The 14,123-nt window shown below is 36.9% G+C and overlaps 1 protein-coding gene across 1 annotated transcript in view; it reads left to right on the top strand.

The window, feature by feature from the left end:
* Positions 1 to 14,123, top strand: part of LOC101794763 (AN1-type zinc finger protein 3) — a 132,174-nt gene that overhangs the window by 31,215 nt on the left and 86,836 nt on the right. The window contains exons 2-3 of the mRNA XM_038176192.2: positions 1,315 to 1,355; positions 3,401 to 3,427. Coding sequence (XP_038032120.1) covers positions 1,315 to 1,355; positions 3,401 to 3,427 — 68 coding nt within the window. The remainder of the gene's footprint in view (positions 1 to 1,314; positions 1,356 to 3,400; positions 3,428 to 14,123) is intronic.

Here is a 14,123-nt window from a genome sequence, read left to right as displayed (position 1 = left end):
CTTGATTTTTATAATTTGTAATGGTAAGGTGCAGGCCTCATCTCAAATTCCATCCATGTTTGTCTGGATTTAGAAACCAAGTGGTTTGGTAGTCTCAATTGTTTTCAAGCGTGCATATTTCCAATTATAAAGATGCGATTGATGTGGCTAAATGAGATGGTGCAGCTAAGAGGCTGCCTCAAGGAGGGGAAAAAGGTCTTCCGGGCACGGACAATTGTGGTACGATCTTGCCTATCAACATGTACTTTCAGGCCTCCTCAGGAGGATGCTAATGCTGATATAGAACAGCAGAGCTGATTCAGGAGCATTGACTGAATGAGCTATCGGGCAGTGTGCACAGAAACTGGGTTGCTCGTACCTAAAGGCGTTTCAGCGCTTAGAGGCATTTCGAGAACAGTCTCCGGCTGATGTCCTGAAAGAGAAGTTGAGACATTAGAAGAGCACTTCTTGTGAGCTGGGAGAAGCTGGTGCTCCCATAGTATATTGCTTTCAGTAGTTTCCTGGTAGCCCTGGAGAGGTCTGCAGCCTGAACTTTTGTTGTTGTTTGCCTGTGGGCTGTGGGCCTACCAACTTTCTCTGAGGGTGAGCGCTTGTGGCCTAATTGCACCGACACTTCGAAGACATCTGGGAGGCTTAAGATATTGCTGTCATTCTCCAGCTGTTTTTCTCTCAGCTGAAGGTTACTGCCCTGAAAGTCGAGCCACGCTAATGGATCATGTGAACTGTCCTAGTCCATGTCAGTGCAAAGTCAGCCAGGTTATTTTAAATTACTGCTGGATGCAGCTGCGGGTAGTAATGAACAGCTTGAGGTAATAACTCCTTAAACCATTCCAGCTATACTTCCAAGAGCACATCTGTCTATGTCCTTATAAGTGCAATACTTTAATCTCTCTATTGCTATGCTGCATTCAGGATTTGTCAGGCCTGCAAAGCTGCTGCCAAAGGGAGCTTTAATATCCAAGTGGAATGTATTGGCTCTTCCTGTCTATCATTATTATCAGATGGCAATAGAAAGATCTGATTGATGGGTGTGCAAAAATACCTTGAATGGTAAAGGAAGCTTATTCTCCATTATGAGGTTAAATAAGTGAAAGTTGTGTTTTAAAAGCTCTGTAAAGAGGTTATCAGATGAAGTCTCTTCCCCATCCCCGTTCCTAGTTCAGCTACTTCGAGCCTATTGTTATCTTTGACTCCCAGCCATTTAAGTTCTTCCCCTGTCTGTACCCTTGCTTCATTCCTGAAAAGCTTCCCTGTGTTGATTAGAATTATAATGAATTTTTTAGCTCTACTTTTTTTTTTTTTATTTTGCCCCAGGTCCAGCAAGACTATGAATCTCTGTTCCAAATGCTTTGCTGGTAAGTGCAGTAAAAGGTTTTGTGTTTTTTTTTTTTTTTTTTTTTTTGTTAGATTATTGAAACCACATTGTTGGCATCTCCTTCAGGGTTTTTGCATGGGTTTCCCTTCCTTCAGTGTGTACGTGCAATCAGATTTTCCTCACTTTGTGCTTCATTTGTTTGCTAGTCAAGAATCTCTCGTGTAAATGCACCAATGAAGCCTTGCTCTTGAAGTTTATGGAAGTCAGGAATGCCCTTGAACTAAAGAGCTCCACTGTTAGCACAGCACTTGTATGGATAATGTAGCTTTCACAAATGCAAAACTCTGAATTTGGAATATTATAGGATTTATTTGGTAGCATTCTCTGAAATATGGTATGGATTAAAAAAAAAAAACAAAAAAAAAACCTGCTATACAAAACCTCTAGTTTCATTTGTTTTTAATTTTCAGCCCGTGGAAATTAAATCATCAGTAGCTCATTAGTAGTCTACTTATAATTGCTACATATCATTTTCTTATGCAAGGTCATCGCTACTGTGTAAGATGTTAGGAATTGCTACTGACCTTTTCCTGTTAGCATCTTCTGGCTTTGCCTTTTTGAAATTTTTGTGGTATTTTTTGGTGTTCTAACCTTATTTATAATTGTAATTGAAGTGCTTTCATAGTTCATGATTTCAATTTCTCTTGGGGAACAGCTACAGTATTAAAATGATGGAAAAAAAGTTTTAGAAAATTTCAGTCGTTGGCTTGTCTATAAAATATTCCTTTTTAGAACTGAAGTTGGCCATAACATTTGGCTTGCACTTTTTATTTTTATTTTTAAGGTCATTGGTTTCCAGTGCAAAAGTGATAGAATCTTTGAAATTTAAGGCAAAGTGTACACCCCCCTACCTCCCAAAAAATCAAATGCGTTTACTGAGGTTTGTACACAAAGAAAAATATTTTGACTTGTAGATTTCAGATCTCGGGTTCAGCATCACTTCATTAAACAAACATAAGGAAAATAAAGATTGTCCAAGACTGTTCAGCAAAATGATGTGCGTATTCCTCTGGCTATTTTCCAAATGCATGGATCACTGCAAGGGTATACTGAAGAAAGTGCAAGCGCTTACATACACTCTTTCCCTACAGACCATGATAAGAAGTATGCTACTAGGTCTTTGATTTGACTCAGTACTGTTGTGTTCTTATTAGCATTATAAAATAACTTTTGCTTGCATACTTCAGAAATGTGGATTTTCTAATTCTGAGATACCAAAATGGCCCATCCTTCATATTATGGGTTTACCAGAGTACCCAAAACTTTATAACCAGTGGGCCAGGCAATAAGTAAAAACATCTCTTTCATTTGGGCTTCATTTTTTTTGTTTGTTTGTTTTTGAAGACATTTTATGATCCCTTCTTCGCTTCTGTTCTGTAGTTCTCCTGAAAAGCTGTTCCCTCTGATCAAGTTAATTTTCTGCTGTAAAAATACAAGATAATAACTAAAATGTATGGTTTAGGGGGGAAAAAGTAGCTTCTCTCTTAAAATTTTCAAGATTTTCTATGCAATTGTTATAGCTTGTTTATTTTACTGAAATAGTAATTCTCAAAAGTTTGAGAAACTTAAAAAGCTACTGCTAATTGGAAAAAAAAGAAAATATAATATTTTGTGTTTTTTTTTTAGTAGTTTTAGTATTAGATTTTAACTATGGTTCCTTCATCAACTAATAATGAAATAATGAGAACTCCAGTCCTGTTTGGGTAATAACTCAACCCCAACTGAGTCTCACAAGTCTTTTTCTCAGATATACTAAAAATATTTCAATAACATTTTTACTGGATTTCCAGTCACAGTGTTGAAATAAAGAAACATACTTGTTTCTGTAAATTGAACCACCACAGACAGCAAGAAATGTTTTTAACTATTCCAGGCACTCCGAAGATATGATGTGAAAAAAAATAGCTTTTTTTGTTTTAGTATGGCAGGTTATTTATTCAAATGTATTGAAGCAGATTTGTATACAGGAGGAAATTGGGAATTATTATTTCTCTTGACCATCGTTTCCTTTCTCTTTTATTTTAGAAAAAAGAAATCCACACAACGAAAAAGGTTAGTAACTTCATTAAATGACTTTTTCTTTCCTTTTTCAGATGTTTAGAATACAGTCCTTTTTTTTCCTTTTAAAAAATAATTTTGCACATACACAGCAGCAAAGCCCCTTGCATCTGCATAAACCTTGTATTTCTATATAAGTTTTAAGGGAAGGGCAACAATTCAGCAAAAGATAAAAACATTGTTGGGGTTAAGTTGAAATATAAGCTGTTATGTAGAACTTTACTATCTTTACAGGTTTCTCAGACTTTCTGAATTATATACCTGCTTGTACGTACATGATTGTGAGCTATTCTTTGCTTTTACCCTTCCTCTCCTCCCCATTCATGGGGAAAAGTGATCATAGATGCCTGTGATGGTGAAAGGAAGGAGGGTTTAATAAACACAGCAATAGAGAAAAGGGCAGTTGGTCATGGGCTGTCCGTTTGCCTTCTTGTCTGACCAAATACCAGTGATTTCTTAGTTATTTAAGATTTATTCAAGATAAATTCACTAAAAGTAATAGGGAAACTGGAACTCATGGTTTTGGCTATCTTTGTAAGTTTTCTTACATGAAACAGGAAAATATTTTTCATAGGTTATTTTAGAGATTGGGTTGTTCACTTCTCTGTGGCAAGGATGAGCTGGGTACTTCAGATACATGCAACCCTTTGCCTGGAGGAGCCCAGTGTGTTGACCTAGATCTATAAGGTTCACTGAGCTCTTCCACGCAAGGACAAATCTGCTGTTCCTCATATGCCGCTTTGGCTTGTGCATAGAGGTTGATAAATAGTGGAGAGGAGTTTGAAGTTAGCTGTCCTTTTCAGCCCTCTGTGCCTCCTTCCACCCCATCTGCCTGTTCCAAGAAGGAATACCTGACTTGTTTTGCATAAACCTAGTAGAAGTAGCAGACCCTGAAACATTCAAAAGCCTCTGAAATCATCCAAAGTTAATTGTACTTCTGCAAAGTACTTTACAACGTTCTGTCTCCAATTCAGTGAGGACCATATGCTATTGATGCCTTGAAGTCTCCAGATACTGCACAAGTGTAATCCTGCATATTAAATTGCTTCACAGAAATTTGCTCTTGAGATAGTTAAGGCATAGTTGCTTTAGATGTCTTGAACATTCTGGATACGAATGCAATAAAGTGTAGGATTTCTTTAATCAGAATATAGGCTGGTAAGTGGAAAAAATGCAAATTATGGCTAGAGCATCTCCCTTAGTGACACCACATCTTTTGCTAATACCTCAACCTCTCTTTCAATACAGTAAACTGCTAGATCTGAATGATGGTGATGAGTGAAATATTCCAAAAGCACTCTCTATTAACTCTTTTGCTCCCACTAGGTTTAGGGAAGTTTTAATATCAACTTCAGGTAGGGACATTGTTTGAGTGCTTTTGAAAAGCCACTTTTTTAAAGTAGACTCTTTCAAGTAGGAATTCTACAAACATTCACAAAAACAACACCTGGTACCTCAGGAACTCAATTTTAATTGGAGCCAGTGGGACCAGTCACCGAACAAACTACTACAGAGTAAGAATAAATATTTAAATACAGAAAACTGTAAAACTACACTTTCCATTTAAATAGCTCAAAAAACCCGCACTCTGCCTTTAGTCCATTTGGTTGGGAATCTGGAAAGTTTAATTTTTGTGATGGTGCAGTCAGCCTTGGCCGGAGGAATGCAGGAAGTGGATTTCAGGTTGTTCAATTATGTGTGAAGCTAAAGGTAAGTGCAGCACTGGAAGGTTTGGTGTGAAGATGTGCTTGGAAAGCTGGAAGAAGATGAAATAATAATTAGGGTATTCACGGATTTGTGAATCAATTTCGTACGATTTGTGTGATAGTGTAATTGAAACTTTCTAGAGGTGGATGTCCATATCCTTTCTTAATCCAGCTATCCAATGTTGATATTCTGTGAAGCACTTGTTGAGTATAAAAAAATTAAAGAATTTTCATCTCCATCCATCAAGTGGGAAGTCAGAATTGCTGGTAATCACATAGGCATTTTCAGTGCGTGTGCTTGGCTTTGTGCCAGATGATAAAGTTTTGTAAATTCAACAGTATATTTTCCCTGGAGCTTCAGAGATCTGATAAGACGAAAAAAGAATAAAAATGGACATTTATATCTTCTATATATCAACTGAATTCTAGAAGTATTGGATTATTTGCTATTCTTTCTATTTCCCAAACTCACTCAGATGTCTGACTGGAGTTATTGCATGTTTTTGTGTGTCTTAACCCTTCTGTTTTGTTGAGCAGACCTTTATTTTGTCTTGCCCAAGTCATACACAATTTTCAGAGCATACTAAACTGGTTTTTTTTGTGACTCAGAGTCACTGAGTAACGCAGTTTCCTCTTTTTGCTGTCTCTGTAAATCCTGGGAACTATTTAGATTGCTGCCTTGCATGGTCGTAATAACACCTACTTTAAGGATGATCTGGCAAAAACCAACATTCCTGTCTAAAGAGATTTTGCTGTTAATCAGCTGCTAACTTGCCTGAAAGTCTGACTGGCAGTCTACTGAAAACATTTTCAAAAGTTGCATCTTGCATTTTGCTAGTTAATATTTTTTAATTCTTACTGTATCCTGTTGTATGACGAATAATGATGCATAACTCAGCTCTTCATAAAATTTTTGTTGAACAATGACTCAGTCGTACTTACATTTTCCATATCCTTCTGATATGTGATGTGAGTCCCTGTTTTTTAGTACTTTATTACTGGAAAAGACAGAGCACTTTCAAAAGTGTTGTGTGGATTTTTGTTTTGTTTTTAAAAAGCACTGCGTACTAGTTTTCTTTATGTGCACACAAAATGCACCTTTTTCAGGAAGGCTGCAGTATGTTGTTACCTTTGTTGGTTCCTAATGGAAGCTAGTGCCTCAATTTGTTGCTTCATTACGCTAGAATTGTTGCTGTAGTCGTGTCTGGCTTTGTATTTTGAAGTACACGGACTGCTTGCTGCAAAAAGCAGCACTCACTGGCTAGCACTTGAGACTAGTAGAGTTTCATTTTCCACTTTTAGTGCACACTCAGGCTTGAAGCTAAACAATTCTTTGAAAAATTGTTGAGCTGTTTACAGTGGCAATAAAGATACTGCTAATTCTTAGAGCACCTGCTAATAACGTACTGTAGCATTCCAGATATAAACAGAGAATTTTTGACATGCATTTAATTTCTCTTAGTCTGTGCCCAAAGAATTTTTAAAAGGAGAAGACTGGTAGGGAAAAGATGTCTTAACATAGTAGACTTAAAAAGTCAGATGTATTCTAAGCTTGAGTAAGATAGCAGTAATGAAATGGAATAAAAGAATTAGACAAATGACTTCATGTGGTTTTCACTTATAAATAAGCTTGATTTGCACTGCTGACCTTAACAATTGTTTTTACTCTGTTAGCTTGCATTATTCTGAAGCTTTAAAAAGTGTGAAGATCTGAGTAATAGCTCTGTTGTGGGTTGTTAGGGCGATATTTTGAGAAAGGAATGGGAAAGGAGTTTTATGTTTTTAATTTACTCCCTTTCCCCTAACCTGCCTTAAAGTTTCAGTGGAGAAATATAAATTAATGGGAAAAAATGAGTTAGGTCAAGTATAGTTGTACTACCTAAACTTAGGACTAATAGTTGTAGTTCTGTCAGAAATAGTCCCACCAGCCAAATCATCCAGTGTATTTATGCTACTTGTTCTTAGTTTGCTATGTATAAACTGGAAACGTGGGAGAAAACGTGGGTACCTGAAACCATCTAGACCTGCTGTGCTTCTAAGAGTTAAGTAGAGATTGCATTTTAAGTTACTAAATTTGTGTATTATTTTTATACATATGGCCTATAAATGGACAGGAGGGGCCATAATTTTTTTTTCTTCAACTGTTTTTCTCTGTTTTCCTCCTCTTTCGTCTTCCCCCATATATAGTAGTGAGGAGGGTTAATGCGCTGATGGAGGACAGACCTGTGAATCATTTCTGTTTCTGTGTGGGCAGAAGAGTTAGTGGAAGAAAGGATTTCTTTCACAGCTGGCACTGAGATTTTGTTTCCTTTGTTCCTTCTTATGTTTCTAACTTCAAGTTTGCTTTTTTTTTTCAGTAATGTTTGAAAGTGTGTTTTCACCAACACAGTCTGGGAAAACTGAATGCCTTTTAATTAAAAACTTTTTTTTTACAGACAGTCCTATCAGTAGACTACCCTGTAGGCCATTAGTGGCTGTTCCATCACATTGCATCTTGTTAAATTCACAGCCTAGTAATCTGGAGCTCATTTGTTTAAAAAAAAAACAAAACAAAACATAAATTACACTCAGCATCTGACAAAAACAATATGATGACATCTCAGTACTGGCTCCCTGAAAAGACTACCTAATATCTTTAATTTATATTTTTCTTCTAGCTTAACGAGATATTACTGATATTTTTTCATGTCTTTTCTTTTTCTTGTCTCAGGGGATTGCCATACCCATTATACAGGTTGTTAAGCTACAAGCAAATGAGAGTTCAGTCTCTTTTTGTCTTAGGCTTCCATTATTTGTAGTTGGCTTCATAGTTCTGTTATCTAGTAAATTTTCCTCCTCGTGTTAGTGCTGTTTTCTTTCTGTTTCTTTGGTGTCTTGTTCACCTTCCAAGTCATAACCTTTCCAAATGACTTGTTGAAACACCAGCTGTAATTTAGTCTCTGGTGTATAGGTTCCCTGATGATATTTAAAAAATTAAAAAAAAAAGTTGAGATATGACTTAATTGCTACGATGCTTTCACATTGCCAGCATGAAATCAGAGTTACCTATTCAGAATGTGCAACCCACAGGTTTCATTTATTAAACTTCCGTGTAACACCATTCTCCTATAAATGCATGCATAAGATACGAGAAGGAATGTTTCTCTTTTTTTTTTTTCCTACATTTAGCAATTTGCTTGAGTTATAGAAAAGCCTGTGCTCTGCTTTGTGTATTTGCTCGTTTGGAAACCTTCTGTAGTTTATAGAGACACTAGTGATTTGTTCCTTAGCCTCCCTGTGGAGTTTGTTCCATATTACAATCTAATTCCATGTCCGTGTCGTGCACTCCTGAGTTGTTAATTTGTACATTTCGATGCAGTTTGTTTCATCGTGTTTTTGTAATCCAAACTGAGTGTAACGAGCTATGTGCTTTGGGGACCCAGCCTTGCCTTGCCAATTAGAACAAGTGGTTACTGAGAGAGAGCATGTTTTAAATAAAACATGGCACCTCTGCGTGGGACCAGCAGCCTCTGGGGAATAAGGAAATCTGTTTAACTCTTTCTCTCTGAGAAGAAAGGTCAGTATCAGAGCACATTTGAGAAGCGTTCAACTCATTCCTTTGAGAAGTGTAATCCAGATTCATGTTTCATCTCACAAATAAAATTTAGTTTGTCACTGGAGACATGTTACGCAGTACTGCTCGCAGAGTATTTAGAAATGCACAAGGACAGCTGTCAAGTTTCTTGCCTGTTTTCTAGGATTCTAATCACTAATGCCACGAGCAAATTGGAGAGAACTACCAGCGAACCTTTCTGTTTCCCCTTGTACTGCTACCCAACAGGCTGCGGTAGGGCAGGAAGAGAGTCAGATGGTAGAAGAGCTAGTTTCAAAACGTATTATACAAGTGAAGGGATCTAGAAACAATGCTTACACATAACCCTAGTACGCTTATTTAGTGAGGTGACCATGAGGAAGGGCTCGCTGTTCTGCCATTCTGAGGTAGCTGGGAACGGGTACAGCTATAACCATCAATCCTAATCTTTGGGACTGTTGTAGAAGTTATCCAGCACTCTGCTGTTCTTTATACAAAGCTCCTGATGAACTGAAGCAAGACACAACAAAGATTTTAGAAGTTAACTTTATTTTTTAATACTCTTTCATACTTTCCACCCAAACATTTTTGTTGCTTTCTCTTCACTTGAACTTGCACATCCTATGCACTTGTGCACCTTGGAAGGGAAGAAGCTACTGTCCACCAACAACCTTCAGCTAAGGACGCTGGAAAATAATTTAGGTGAGCAGTCATGATGATGGACTAAGACAACACTTTAACAGCCGTTGCATGCACAAGCAAGGCAAGACCAAGAAAAACATCCCTCGTGAAAACCTTCTAGCTCAGCAGCTAGGTGCAAAGGAAGTACAGCTGTTTGCTAAGGTGATTTAAGCTGTTAGGTAAGCAGATGTACAGAACAAATGTGATCTGGATAACAGAATAATATGTAACTGACTTTTCAATTGTCTATCTATTTTATATGAAAAGAACACGATCTAGCAGCTAGACAGCTAGATAGGAACTTGAGACCTGATTTCATTTTCACAGTCAATAAGCATTACTTTGTGATAGACAAGTCTCTTTTTTGTCTTCCACTTCTGTGCCTCTGTTCCTCATTAGTTAGTGAGAGGTGACAATATTTCAATGCTTCACTGGAATGTTTGTGAAGATCAAATATATGTGATATTCAGTACAGTAGCAGTGGTCAACTAAGGAGCTGAGATAAATCTAGAGCTCTATCTTGGGAAGCAAAAATTCATTTTGAGGAACAATATCTGTATTTTCCTCTTCCAAATCAGCTTGAAGTAAGCATACCATTAGCATATATTAGCTTAAATTGCAAAATGGATGTCTTCAAAGATAGCCAAGCCCCTCAGGCTGATGAAATTGCACAAACTGGTAATAGAAGCTTTATCCTTTATCTATATAAAAGGCAGATCCATGCGCCATCCCCAACTCTGAGTGTTAGTGATAATGCAGGAAATTAGTGTAACATAACTCAGTATCAGATCTTATGGAGGAAGGCAATTTGTTTTCACAAAATCTGCAATTAAATTGATTTTGTCTATTTACGCTTTCATAGCCACATACAAGCCCTAGGACGCATGTCCAAGTACTCCGGGTGAGATGACCTGTGCACAACGTGGAGAGAAAGGAGCTCTAGCTATTGAGCCCTCGCTATAAGCTGATTTTTGACTTGCCTTTTATACTCTCAAGGTGTGGATGCTGTGTGGAACCATTTGCTTCATTATTTTGTTCTAACCCTTAGAAGTCTTAGGCAAAATTCCGGAATTTCGGTTCTCTTCTGTACCTTCTGTAGATGTTCTATGGTTGCTGCTCTGTTCTTCTTGACATTTTATCTTTAGTTCAGTACTTTTCTTTATTTGAATGCAATCACATTGCACTGTTGCAATTAATGCATACCATTTTTTTTTTTAACCCTTTTAAAGCTGTTTGTTCTAGAGCTTGCAAATGTTCCATTCATTCTTTATTCATACTGGTCTTCATATATCTGTTATAAACCTTGTATGTCCTCACAGAGTTAGTCACCAGAGGGCAAACTGCTCATGCAGTTATACATACAGAATACAGCTATAACCTTTAATTTCTCTGAAGTATTGTCTACGCATGAGTTGCCATCTAATTAATGCTATATGTAAAGTGAAAAGCATAATGACTGCCTTCTTCAGAGATACAGAAGTTAGTATTTTACATTGAACAAGAATTTTTATGGTGGCATTCAAACTGCTGAACCTGAATTGAAAAGCTTGAGGAGAAAAAATCGCTTTTTAGGTTTTAAAAAAAATAAATCACTGGTTACGTAAATATCATCTAATTATTAGTCAAGAAGAATATGCATGTGCACATGCATTTTAAGGTGCACATAAATATAAAAATAAAACATCCCTCCTTTTTTAAAGATCTAACAATTTAAAGACAGCTGTGAGCTGTAGGATATATATGGCTGTTGAATGTTTGTTGTGATGCAGGAGTTCTCATCTTACAGCTTTGAATTTTGTGATCAGTAAGAGAAGTGGAGGATCCCTCAATTCTCCCATTTTTGTATTTGACTGCTGTCAACCCCTTTCAAAGTGCTGCTTAGGAAAGTCGTGTGTTCTCAGCGGGAGATGGTGTATCCTGCCAGCTAACCTGACCCAGTGTGGCATTTGTAAATATGGAAATCGGAAAATACAGAAACAATAAGAGGAGTACTATTACTCTTTCTCTCTGCATATTATGATGACCACTCACCATACCAGCTACCTCACCAATTTCAAGTTTAGGAATAGTTTACAGGGCATGTTAAGCTTATTTAGCACTATGCTCATTGCCCTCAAGTTGTAATGGAACTTCTTAAAATTGTATTGATTGTCATCCTGTCTAGTGTTTTACTGATAATCTAAAAAAAATATATTCTGCTCTTTACCAGTTGTTTCTGACAATTAATGTCTGGGAAAAACTGCATAGCCTTGTCTGACAATGCAGCTGATAGGTCATTTTGTGTATGGCTACATGCTTATGCATTCGTATATATGACTAGCTGCAAATATATACACACAAACACATACCTATACACACAAATAATACATGCGCACAGGTGTTTGTGTACAAATACACATACTAGGTTTGAGCACTTAAGATTTAGGAAATAACAAGACAGGTTATGTTCCCCTAATTAATCCAATCTGTGTGTATGCATTGCAACTATTTTTAAATTATGCTAAAAGGATTGAAGAGTACAAGGAAGCATAAGATTACTGGCCTGATCTCCTCATTTAAATCACAGGTCATCCAGGTAAGATCTGTTTGCCGGAAATGTCTAAATATCTCCTTTAAACAAATATCCTGTCCTGCTGTGAAGATATTGGTAGGTCTGCATACACAATAGGCATTAATATTTCTAATGATGAACATTCCTCACTATTGAGTAAGAAATATGATGCACTTTGTAATTTTAACACTACTAGGAGGTTTCCACAGAGTTGTACGCTCATTATTTAGTATGATATACTGAATAGGAAGCAAAGTAAACTATTGTCTTACTCTTTTTCTTCTTAGGCCAATGTACAAATGTCATACTAAATGGTGAGCTATTAATTTCTTCAAAGAACTCATTAACCCGCTAGTGTTTCAGGAAGATAAGTTACTTACCACTTCTCTGAGTAATTTAACACTTCTCTGAGTCAAGGTGGTGATACTCTTGTTCAATATACATACATCAGAATCAAAAGCATGAATGTCCAACATCCAGAGATTCTGGATATCCCCTTTGAGAATCATGGAGGTTGTAGCCTCTTTGTAGTCTCCCTCCTTTAAGGTGTATAATTTTATGGTGCTTTAAGCATTGAATGTACAGATATCACTTCCTGCCTCAAGGGAACTATAAGGGTACGGAATGGTTCTGCTAGTGAAGACCCAAGAATGTCTGTTTGAACATCCTTTGAATAAGTATGGGTTGGAGGCATTAGAAAAGCCAAGTAGCAATTTTGTGGCAGAGGTGGTGGTTGGAATCTGATTCTCTGATCGCTCTTCAAAATTTTCTTTGGGGTTAAGACTATGTCCAGAGTCTAGCAGAAAAAAAAAAACACACTTTGCTTTCTGTAAAGTTCTGATTTCATGTTTTGAACTGCCTTCGTTCCTTTGTTCTATCAAGAAATAGAGAGCTAAAGGTCTTGAGTGTACACAAGTCATTAGCTACGATATTTCCTGATTACTGTCTACTTGACTATTCAAACTTAGCAAAGAATATTGCCAGTCAAAAAAAAAACACCACCCTACAACCTTTCAGATGGTGTTTGTGGAGGTAAATTTCAGTTTCTGGTTCTTTTCCAGCCTGAAAATGAAATATACTTGTGCTTTCTACCATTGGGTTTTAGCTGGGCTTAGTAAAGTTTTATGGCTTTTAATAGAGAAGCTTTAGTTCACTTTTGTTGACACGTCCTGCCCAGCAATATGTGAAGAAATAGGAAGTTGATCTCAGTATAGGTGAGTGCACCGTTTCACGATGACATTTTCTGTGTTTCAGCAGTCTGTGCATCACTTCAAGTCTTCAGTGGACTGCCTTCCACTGAAGAGCTTTGAGCAGCGATTTATAAGCTACATTTTGACATTGTTGGCTCTTTTTTTTTTTTTTTTTGTATGAGACTCACTAGTATCTAGAGAAAACTGTGATAGATGTTAAATAATCCTAGAAATGTAGAGGAATGGGTGTTTACATTTACCTTGTTGACAAAGGTAAGATAATATTTAGAAATACTCGAATATTAGTCATTATTCAGTGTTTTTGTTAGTGTAGCTAATATTTTAAAATAGTTTTCAGTTATATGATAATGAAAGATGTAAGATAATAGTAGTTGTGGTTTTTTTGGATAATCACCATGTGAAAATCACAGCTGATGCATGACTGCTAGTGCAAGGTAATGGGATGGGTTCCAGTATGGATAACTTTTTTTTTTAATCGGGCTCTTGAATCCATGAACTGAGCTGATGCAAAGGTTGTCTCTGAATCCAAAATCAAGATGGCTAATGTTATTTTCCAAATCAATATATCCGGTAGCTGTGGGTAGCAGTGGGTCACTGGTGCATTCCGGTCTTTCAGTCCTTTTTTTTTTTTTTTCCTTTACCCCTCCAAAAGGTTCTTGTTGGGTGCCAGGGCAAAATACGTAGGAGTATTCATCAAATAGATTTAGAAATTTAAAGCTGCTGGAAGCTTTTGTAACAGAACCGGTGTTTTTTTTTTTTTATTTTATTTTGGTGGTAACCAAAAGAGCTTTTTTCGATGTAAAGGTCAGATTTCATGTTCTTGTTCCCACTTGAGCTCTTTTTGACAGAATGAAAGCCATTTTGCTCTTGATTTATAAGATATTTACTGTGAGTTAGTACTGCATAAACATCTGATGTTGTGAGCAGCTCCATGTTCTGCTGACTGTGCCCTAGTAAATAGCAGAAGGGA

Source organism: Anas platyrhynchos, chromosome W, assembly GCF_047663525.1.
Source record: "Anas platyrhynchos isolate ZD024472 breed Pekin duck chromosome W, IASCAAS_PekinDuck_T2T, whole genome shotgun sequence".
Lineage (NCBI taxonomy): Eukaryota > Metazoa > Chordata > Aves > Anseriformes > Anatidae > Anas > Anas platyrhynchos.
Note: the sequence above shows the minus strand (reverse complement) of the source record. Positions and strands in the feature narration are given on the sequence as shown.